Here is an 11,218-nt window from a genome sequence, read left to right as displayed (position 1 = left end):
CCACAATGTGGAGAAGGTGCGGGTTTCAGAAAAACATTGATAAGACCTTTCCGTTTCGTATCCTGTATATCTTAATTCGTGTCACCAGGGGTACGACACTGCGTGTATTGGCAAAATCGGGTGACTGTGGCCTTGGACATGGTCTCCAGGGGGGCGTGGCATATGTTATCATTTAAATAAATCATTTCAACATCATTGTCACAGTCCACAGAATAATAATAATGCCCATTGGCTATTGCCTTGTATCCGTTTTTAAGATTTCGTAACAAAGAGGGATACACGTTGCCAACATTCTATCAGATTACGGATACGGTACAATTTATAGAGTCCAATACTTCATACCGTAGGGATACGTAAACCCACACAGCTGACCGAGTGTCTATTCTATATTGTTCTGTGGTGTCACGGACTAAGCCTATTAATCACATTCTTTTAGGTTATGTTTATAATATGATAACGTCCTTATCACTAATTGGTGGTCCATTTATTGATTTTATTCATAATTTTATTATTTAACTCGTACTTAAAATAGTGTTTTTTAGTTATAACGTTGTAATTATGTCGATTAATATGAGTAACCACGCTCGTAGCTTAACTGGGGACGTTCAGAAACGATATTTAGAGAAAATACAATTGGTAAATTCTCAAGATCCATATTTGTTGAAAGACAATAATAGTATACTTTGGACAACAGATTTGAACATAGTGCCTTCAATTTCTTACCCTGATATTTTTAACTACCTGGTATTGAGTAAAAGTGCTTACACATTAGAAGAATTTAAAGCCTACGAAAGTCTGGATGCATATAATTTTTTTGTTAGTGGTTGGGGTTTCAAATGTCAAATGGACTGTGATAGATAGCTATGTTCTTGTAGTTGCTGAAGTAAGTCAAGTATAAGAATGCATTTCTGTGTTGTAAAGATTAATTTAAAAAGTATATAAAGATTTCTGTTTCTCTTGACATACTTCTTGGTTATATAATAGTCTATTCTATAATCAGAGATGTGTTTTGTTGACTAGAAATGTAACAACAGTTCGGTTTGGTGTAAGTATAATTCTACCCAACTTTAACTGCAGGTTCTAAGTTATTTTAGTATCACTACTTGTTTTAAAACTACTTGGCACGAGATAATCTATAATTGAATATAGATTGTTCTGTGGTCAGGTTTCTTCTACTAAATGGTTTCATTAAGTTGTTCATAAGAGGAAATGCATCATCTCCTACCAAAACATATGGCTGTTTTATTTTGCTATTAGGTAAATTATCAGGCTGAGGAATGCATAGTTGGTTTTTTACAAGTCGCTTACAGAACTCGGTATTAGTAAACACTCCTCCGTCGGAGATTCTTCCATTGGCTCCAACATCTACCATTATGAATTCTTAATTAGCATTTACTATTGCCATTAAGACAATGCTGAATGATAGTTTGTAATTGAAATAATAGGAGCCTGTTCATGGTGGTTTTCAGATGATAAAATGTTAACCATCAATCGCGCCAATGCAATGTGGAAAGTTCCACCTTTGCTCAAATTCTTTGCAATAGTCTTCCAATCATTTTCATTTTTTGGTATCTTCAATTACAAAAATATTAATATTATATTATAATTTATAAGTAAAATAAAAGTTTAAATTTGAATTTAAGCTCTTGATATTATATATATGTTTTAAGGTTGAGGAAGATGGCTTTTTATCTCAAACAATACCACAGTGTACACTGAATAAAAAATTTAAACTCAAAAAAAAAGGCACCCACAGACAAAGAAAGTAAAAAGACTGAACTATTGGAAATGGCTTGTCAACGTCTCCAAAACCCACCTCCGATTCACAAGTCCTGGCAAGGGCGTGGGGCATAGAATTCGAAAAAATGAAAGAAGACCAGCAATTATATGCAAAGAAATTCATTGACGACATTATTTATGAAGGACGACTGGGCAATCTCCACAGAAACTCTGTTACAATTAATCATTCACCTGTACCAATCACTACACATTTAACAGGTCATATTCAGCATCCACACTATTATAGCCCATCTTCATTGTCTTCACATTATTCAGAACCACCCTCTCCATACTTACAAACATATACACCTAGTCCACAACAACAACCACATGATCTTCTTAACGATAAACAGTATCAATAAATATTAAATGTTGTATAATATATTTATAATAATTAATAAGTAATAATTTCATAACAGTTAATAAATAACCAATAATAATTACATAACATTTACCTACCTTGATACATCCTTTTAAAACGTGAATCAAAGCTTCACAGGTCTCAACAATTATTTTTCCAAGAGTTTGAGCTGCAATGGCGGTATGGAATTTCAGCTCTTCAAAGGAGTCACCGCTTATAAGGTATCTCAAAGTAGACAATAGTCTTTGTTCTGCCGTAATTAGGTCCCTCATATAAGTATATTGTTTTTCAATTAAAGGTCTTATCATTTCCAATAGCTCACCAAATGTATCTGCATCCATTCGTAGATAATTTTTATAATCAACGGCTGAACTTATTTTAAATTCTGCTACTAAGCGATCATGGCTAAATTGATCCCTCTTCTTCAGCCATTCCTTCATCCACATCCTCTGTTTTCTTTTCCGTCAAACAAGCAATCACTATCGCAGCACAAGTATCATCGGTGTCAGACATATTAATATATTATTGTAGAATATTTTTATACTGAATATATTTTGACAAGATCAAAAATTGAACTGAAGTTGGCACAAGCCATTGGAACGCGTGTGTCCGAAATTTGTCATCGTATTTGCACAAACACAGAGGTTGCGCAAATTTGTTTGACGTGTATGAGGGCCTTTATGTACTAAGGCACTAAGCCTATAATACTACAATAATTATAATAATAATAATAATAATAAGCATTATAATTGCTATCGAGTTTTCAGGTAAGAGCAAAAAAAAATTAATATTCGTACTTAATAGGTGCAGTAAACTAGTGACGCTCGAACGTGCAAAAATCGTAAAATAGCGAACTTCATTAAGCTATGATTTCGAAACTAAGTCCGACCGCCAAATTCTGACTTCACACCGTTCTCAGTATAGTTAACTACATAAGTCTAAAAAAAAAAAAATTCCAAAAAAAAGGGTGTCCAGTAAAGTAACAAAATACCTTAAAATGAAACTTAATTTAGAATATTAAGTAAAAATTAAATTTAATTTAATAAGTAGGTATCATAATAAGAAATCTGAAATTGTAATTTAATTTATTAAAAGAATTTTAAGTGTTTTATAATTTTTATTTTTTGACATAATGTTGACTTATCAACTTTCTTTTTTCTTACTAGCTGACCTGGTGTCCTGAATAGTAGAATAAGTATTAAAAAAAAATAAAAATTAAAGAATCGACTATTAGGCGGTACAAAGTTTGCAGGGTCAGCTAGTAGATAATAAATTACTGTATGAATAATAGCCTTAACCTAACACAATGTATAAATTGTTATCCTATGTATAATTATATATAAGAAACGGTTGACGAAGTCACAAATTAGCTAAATGTCAATTAGATGCACATATTTAGACATTATTAATCATAATAACATCCACAGCACATGTGACCTGCCCAAATCATAAGAGTCGAATAGTCGACATCATTTATAAGGAAGCCCAGTGTGCTATATACCATAGCCATAGACATTTAAGCACCTTCACGCCACTCTTGCGCAACTTTGAAAAAAACTATCATTTTTATTCACTGTCTTTAACAATTTATTAAAAAACCACCAATATATGGATAACTGACAACCCGAATACAATACCTACTAAACACAAACTCAATACCGAGGAATAACTTTAAACAAAAACCTATCCTGGAAAGATCATACAAAAATAAAAGAAAAGAAAGTAACTCATATGGCATAACCTTCTCCGTCCATTTCGTGAGCCTCAAAAACAAAATACTCATCTTTAGAGTTATTTGCATTCCCTGCATTCAATGATATACATCTAAATCCGGGGCCAAACAAAACTGCCCAACATTCACTCACTGGAGAGATTTTTGGTGATTAGTTTATGAATAATTACTTGATGTCCAGGGTCATTATCCCAAATTTTCACATTGACATACATATCTCTAAACTCAAAAACCAAAACCAATATCTAAACCAATATTATAATAGAATTCACAACAAACATACTAATCACAAAAATGGATTATCTTCCAAATGCCATCTCCAAGTATACCAGAAAATCTCTAGAAGGCTAAAAATAAATTGGCTAAAAGTCGCTTCATTAATAATCATAAAATAATGAAAAATCTCTTCTTCTTTAAAAAAAAAAAATAATAATAATATTGATAAATTAATATTTTAAATCTCAGAGATTCAATTGTTTGCCCCCTCTCTCGTGTTTTCATGTATATTTGTATCCCTAGGTATATTATTCATCTAATTTAGGTACCTATTGTATTATTAGTATAGATTGTAAGTATTCTTTTAAATAAAAAAAAACTACTAATATTTGCAAATTTATAAATAATTTATTGAATTTCAACGGAAATAAATGAAAAATGTAGTAATGAGGATTTTTTTTTCTTATTCATCAAAACATTCTACAGTAATATAAAAAAAAAAAATGGAAGAATAGATACGATATAAGTAATGTTGGTGCACTACTCAGCTGTTTCTTCCTCATCAGAATCATTTGCTGCAAGTGAAAGGAAGAATGAATTTAAAACTACTACAGCCATAGTTTTTGTTTCTAGGTCTTCATCGAATCCAGCTTTGAATTCATCTTCTTTTTTCCATAATTCAAATGATTCTTTACTTATAACACTATCCTGATAGAGCTTATGGAACAGTCTTAATACCATTCCTTTTGGGGGGGGAAAAAATGATATTAATAATAAATCTAAAAATTAAATAGTTGGTAACTAACCTCCAGGATGTTCAAGCGCAGCAGACATAATTTGAATGCCATATAGACATTGTACTTCCCTTGCCTGGATTTCAGGTTCCGGAAGCGGTTCAGACCGAATATAACAGGTCAACAATTTCACATGAACATGATCAAAGAAATCTCCATATGAATGTTTCGGTTCTATAGGTTAAAAATTAATATTTAATAATTGAATAACTATTTTACTATAAATGCATAAGAAGTGACTTACTAGAGCATACAATGACAATGGCTATAGTTAATGCTCGCACAAACTGAGGGCATTTTATTATTTCAGCACTGATATTAGTCTAAAAAAAAAAAAGAAGATGAATTAACAACATTAATGTTTATTATAAACATGCATAATACATAATACCATGCAATAATTTAAATAGGCTAGTTAATTATTTTACTCACACTTATCCAACTGTGCAATACATCGTACAGAGGTTTACTATCAGTCATCTTCATTTTATCATACATGGCAATAGATAAAAGGAATATTCCAATTCGCTAAAATTAAACATTAAGTACAATTGAATAAAAAATACTTACAAAAAGTTTAAAAACTTACATCATTTTTAAAATATTTATTTATTTGGTTATTAGGCATAAATACGTCAAGAGGAACATATTCTGACGTCATCCACTTGTTGTAAATCCACAATATACCACCTAGTTGCTGAAATCACAAAAATAGTTATAGTACAGATCGGGCAAACCGGGCACAATAACATTTATAAGCTAATAAGTTATAATGGAATAAATTATTTAAATAGGTAACTAACAAATATAAGTTACCCAATATCATTGATTAAATACCACTACAAATAGGTAACATCAATGCAATCATTTATTGCTATATTAATGAGATTTAACTCAGAAGTTGCACATTATTGATAGGAGGTGGGAATTAAGTATCTACTCGTCATTTGTCACTATGTGCCATTAGCAATAAATGATTGCATTGGTGTTCCCTATATTTTATGTTATTTAATAGAAGCCAATACATATGTCAAATATAATAACATCAAAAACATATACTAATATATAAAAATCTACAAACACTAAGCAGATTAGGATTTATAGATTTTAATTAGACTGTCTAAGCTTATATAATATTATGTCATATTACAGAATGTACAATAGATATTCAGTGAAGAAAAAAAGTCTCTGGTAAATTCATTTTTCAACAATGACCCCTTAAGTAAGTTCTGGGAATAAAATACATTATTATATAGTTTAATATCAATCGATTACATAATAAAATGATATATGGAATGACACAAGTCTTCGATAAAGGTGTAATGTAATTCATATTACCATACATTAAAAAACATGATAAGACATAATATGGTAGAGCCAATGCAATCAGTTATTGTTCTTTATTTTTTGTTTAGGTTTGTCTCATAAGTATGTATGGAAATAGGAGATAAGTAGATGATTACCTCCCCCCACCTCTTGACAAAAATTCAAAAATCTGTAGTTAGTCACATCAAAATTAAATAATGAGCAATAAACGATTTCATTAGCAGGAACATCTATAGCGTTTATAATAAATATACTATATTATTAAAATAGTTATTCATTATTTAACTGTAGATTTTGTCAGCAAAATTTTTTTCTTTTTAAATCATTGAAAATTGTGCATAATATGAATTATGGATTTATTAATAGGTTGAGAATCCTAAAAGAGGTCTATTGAGACCATTGCAATGAATGTTCAAGGTTTTTAAAAACAAACATCACATGATGTATACATTTTTGTTTTATATATATAGAAAAACTCAAAATATGTTGAATTCATATCAAGAAAATGGTACGATAAATGTTTCTAACAAATTATATGAGTTAATGAATAACAGAATCTTTCTTTTAAACAGGGATACATAAATAGTGGTACAATCTTTTAGTATTTTCTGATAAATTTAAAATATCATCATCCACAAAAAAACCGAAATAAGATTTGCTACCAAAAAGCAACCCATAAATATAAATATTGAAACATTTTTACAGCTCACACAACATAAAATTATAAAGAAATCATATAGTTGTAATCCACTCAAAATCTAATAGAACAATTACTTTAAAAAATATTATCACTTACTTCTTTAATGTTCTGCGTTTCTTTGGAACTAAGAACTTTATTTAATACTTCTGTAAAAAATGTACTAGAATTGTCAGGTCGTATTGATGTACAAGAATCTTTTAAATTATTAAAATCAAAGGAAGCATTCTGTGATAATAATAATGGAGCTATAAAAAGAAACATAAAATAAGTATGTTTGTATACTTCAAGTACTTGTATTAATAAAAAGTTACCAATAATGGCAGCAATATAGGAGAAAAATTGAGGATAATCCATCAAATACTCATTCCATTCTTTAAGAACAGCATCAATTCTTAAAAAAAAAATAAAAATTATACGAATAAGAATATTAAACACCATGAATAAATAATTACCCTCGAGTTATGGCAACCATAGAAAGAATTTTCTTAGATAAAAGTTTTGCAAAAATTTTTCCTGCTATCGTTGTTCGGGTAATTGGACTACTATCTAAAGTTATAAGTGAAATTGATGTTACAAACTCTTCATGCCTTGTGCGGATCACCGAAGTTTCATCTTCCGATAATGAATAAATTATATCCTACAAGAAAGTAAGTTAAAATTATAATTATAATTCAAAATATACCTTATAATTTACGTTTGATAAATATTTTTATATCAAATACAAACATCTAAATTTTGCACTTGCTCATATTCAATAAGGATGTTTTTACATTTCATATTAATTTTATTAGCCATTTTTGAGTCCAATTCTGACACTGGTTTTTCAACAGTTCCTTTAAGTTGTGATGAATTAGAAGAATTTATTAAAGAAATGGGTTGAGGAAACAGAAGCTTCTGTGCTGTGGTTTTCTTTGACCTAAAAAATAATGTAAAGCATTAATAAAAGTTTATTAGAAACTTAATATAAATATATTTACATAATATGTGGCGAAGTTGATGGTTCCATTAACCATGTAGGTGGGCCCAAGGTTGTAACAGATGTGTTTTCCTGAGAAAATTAATTGTGTTTAATATTAATGTCAAATTGTACAATAAGTATTTAATATATTATTATATAACCTTAAAACGTTGTCCTATGGATTGGTCAATTTGGTAATTTGGTTGCTTATACTTTGTATTATTTTGAACAACATTCCACTTATTCTCATTTCTACCTAAAAAGAGCATTTCAATGTTAACTACTAAATTAGCCAATAATGTAATTTCACAAGTTAAAAGATTATAAAAATTAAACTTTTATGACTTTAAAATATGTTTTTATCATAGTGAGAAATTAATCAACATTTAATAATATTTTCAGTGAGAAGATTTCACAATAATAGTCATTTAAAAACTTTACTGTTTACTATAAAATAACATATGTTTTTAAATATTATATTAGTCCTGTTATTTACTTGTTTATTTATACAAATTTAAGATACATATGGTGACTTTTATATCCACCACCTCGAAGACAATCTTGTTTTTCAGATATCCATTTATGCCTACGTAAATCGATGACTTCCTGTATCATGAATTGTATTCCAGATGAAATCTTGGATTCCATGTCACTGGATGTTAAAGCTGTTAATTTGTCAAAAGTATGATTTAAATCATAAAACTGAAACGATAGAATATATATATTAAGTTAATCTTAGAAGCAAGAACATTTATGTAATTTGGTTATTTACAATAGTTTAATTTTCAAATTATAATGTTCTAAGTTCACAACTTGCTTACTCATTAAAATAGTATAAAAACCAATATGAGGTTTTTACCTTCATGTTTTGCAATGGGGAAATAGTTCTAATATTAAAGCTAACTTAATATTGGTCCCCCGGACATCATGAAGACCAAAGTCCCATTATGCTTATTGCTTCTACTTTAAAAGATCTGTTTCTTGAAACTACTATTAATGTTACGTGATACACTTAAATATTAAAAGTATTCTACATTGTTAGGCATAATCAAAATTTAACAATATTAAATGATCTTGAATAGATAAACAACCTAATAAATGCATTTTTAGGAATGTATTTGGTTTACATTTATTTTATATTGCTATTGAAAAATAATATAGATTAAATTAAAAAAAAATTAAAACTATAATTTCTCATTAACTTAATTAAACAAATAAACTGTACACTTACTTGTTCTAATTCTTTTCCAACTATCTTTAATAAAATGCATAGACACTCAAGTGATTCTTCATCATGTTTAGTGACTAAATGCACAATGCAATACAACATAATATTTGGAGTAAGAATTTTTTGTTTAAATAATTCACCCATAAATCTGATAAAATAGAATAAATAATATAGGAACTTGAACTTCATTTTCTGTTTATTATTAATTACCGGCAATTTCCTAAAGAACGTTTGCGTAATCTTCTTTCATTTTTTTCAAATTCAAATTCAAGTTGAAGTTCTTTTTTCTTTTCCTAAAAATTATAATCATAACAAATTAACAACCATTCCATTACCTGGTATGTAAGTCATCAAAATTACTGGATCTTTGCAAGAATTGATTTCAGTGAGTTTCTTAGCAGCATCTATTTCTTGGGCTTCGTGTAATTCATAGGAACTTTGACATTTACTTATTATTAATTTTTTAAAAGATACTGTTTTGCCATCTTTAGTACTAACTTTTACTAATTGCATACCTGAACATAAAATTGAACATAGATGTGCAAAAAATTCTTCTTCTATTGCCTGAAATTTAATAAAAAAGAATTATATGCATTATTAATGTGAATAACTTAAAAATTTAACACTTATGAAGGACATAATAATGAATAATAACTAAAATATTCTTTGGGACTATAATTCTGTTATTACTACTGCTTAAAGTTAAACAACTAAAATACAAATATATAGATAATAGATCAATCATTGTTACAAAAATTAATACATTAAACAAACATTTAACATTTAACATAGTTTTTATATAAAAATAAGTTATTTTTGGAATAAAATAAATTATCCATCAATTAAATATTAAATTTTAGTTATAAGACAATTGTTTTATACTTCCGATGAAATAGAACCATACAACCAAAGAAGTGTTTTTGTATTACCTTTTCAAAAACTAAATCAATTGTTTTCTCTAGACGTTCAATAGTGTCTATTGGCAATGCCTTAAAATGCTCAGTTATTGAAGGTATATTATTATCAGGAGTTATTTCATTCAAATTAGATTGAACTTTTAATATGATAAAATCCTGTAAAAAATTTAATTTACATGTATACAGAACAAATGGCAATGATATTGTTTTTAGTTATAAAATGTTATCATTGTTGTTAAATTTTTATGGATAAAGTTTTATGATTATAGGAACAGTTCAACATAAAAAAAATGTTGACAATTATTTTGTATTAAAAATTCATAAGATTTCAAATGTTAATACCTATCTTGGGCATGACAACGTAATATAATATTTCTTTTAATGGTATTAATAAAAAGGGGGGTGGGCAAGTGGATGTCGAACAGCTGTACAGTAGGTTACAAGTGGGTCATTGTATAATAGGTGGTAGTAAATTTGAATTCAATGATATAATATCATTGAATAATACAATACAATAATACAATACATTACAATTTCATATTATGAAAAACGATTCTGACTGTTTCTCAGTGTGTATATTCTATATTATATTTATATTGTTATACTTATTAGATATTATTAATACGGAAGCAGGTAAGTTGAATCAATATTATAAAATTACAACATAATAACTGAAATCGTTATTTTTGGTTATTTAATATGTGATTCCGTCCAAATTTGAACATAAAATAACTATAAATAAAACTGGTTGAAGAATAAACCTACTTACGTGGAACCTTGTTTTAAATTGTTAAGCTATAAAAGTTGAACATTGTATACATTTTTAACTACAAAATCAATTTTAAATATTTAAAGGAGCACACAACACAAAAAAAAAATTATTTAAATTATTTTTAAATGTTAAATTATTGTAACTATGGCTATATGAAATGATTTGGTGAAAATCCGATGTAAAAAACATTATTACATTAAGATATATTAAGAAATGTAAAATAGCCGCGTGACGTCATTGGGCCCTACTCATCGTAATTGCCTATCTTATACGTGTAAAAGTTCCTCGCTTCTCACAACGATTTACCGTCCTAAACATTTTATTTTTGAAATTTAATTTACGTATAAATGTGTGGTTTTATGTGTTTAAGACGACGCAAAAATCAGAATTTCTATGTGACGTTTAGTTTTTTTTTAATATTAAAAATCTAAAAGA

General features: G+C 28.2%; 1 protein-coding gene across 2 annotated transcripts; it reads right to left on the bottom strand.

Moving 5' to 3' along the window:
- Window positions 1-4,627: 4,627 nt before the first annotated feature.
- On the bottom strand, window positions 4,628-10,181 carry LOC100166965 (eukaryotic translation initiation factor 4 gamma 3). Of its 2 annotated transcripts, none has more exons than XM_008188210.3 (16): window positions 10,024-10,180; window positions 9,455-9,658; window positions 9,305-9,387; window positions 9,098-9,242; window positions 8,390-8,568; window positions 8,028-8,118; window positions 7,886-7,956; window positions 7,635-7,824; window positions 7,361-7,545; window positions 7,220-7,299; window positions 7,005-7,153; window positions 5,472-5,579; window positions 5,315-5,410; window positions 5,127-5,205; window positions 4,895-5,056; window positions 4,628-4,831 (listed from the first exon to the last, which is right to left on the bottom strand). In XM_008188210.3, exons 2-16 carry the CDS (start codon window positions 9,605-9,607, stop codon window positions 4,629-4,631), a joined length of 1,974 nt encoding a protein of 657 aa, XP_008186432.2. In that variant the 5' UTR covers window positions 9,608-9,658; window positions 10,024-10,180; the 3' UTR covers window position 4,628. The 2 variants fall into 2 exon arrangements, with proteins under 2 accessions (XP_008186432.2, XP_016662697.2); XM_016807208.2 differs by having other exon boundaries at window positions 4,762-4,818; window positions 10,024-10,181.
- Window positions 10,182-11,218: the final 1,037 nt, after the last annotated feature.

Source organism: Acyrthosiphon pisum, chromosome A1 (assembly GCF_005508785.2).
Source record: "Acyrthosiphon pisum isolate AL4f chromosome A1, pea_aphid_22Mar2018_4r6ur, whole genome shotgun sequence".
In the NCBI taxonomy this organism is placed as follows: domain Eukaryota; kingdom Metazoa; phylum Arthropoda; class Insecta; order Hemiptera; family Aphididae; genus Acyrthosiphon; species Acyrthosiphon pisum.
This window is presented reverse-complemented; position numbering and strand designations above follow the sequence as displayed.

Coding starts and splice junctions, on each gene's coding strand:
- LOC100166965 (XM_008188210.3), bottom strand. CDS start 9,607: ATGCAATTAGTAAAAGTTAGTACTAAAGATGGCAAAACAGTATCTTTT. Junction 7,957..8,027: donor CCATAGGACAACGTTTTAAG/GTTATATAATAA, acceptor TAATTTTCTCAG/GAAAACACATCTGTTACAAC. Junction 4,832..4,894: donor TGCGCTTGAACATCCTGGAG/GTTAGTTACCAA, acceptor CCCCCCCAAAAG/GAATGGTATTAAGACTGTTC.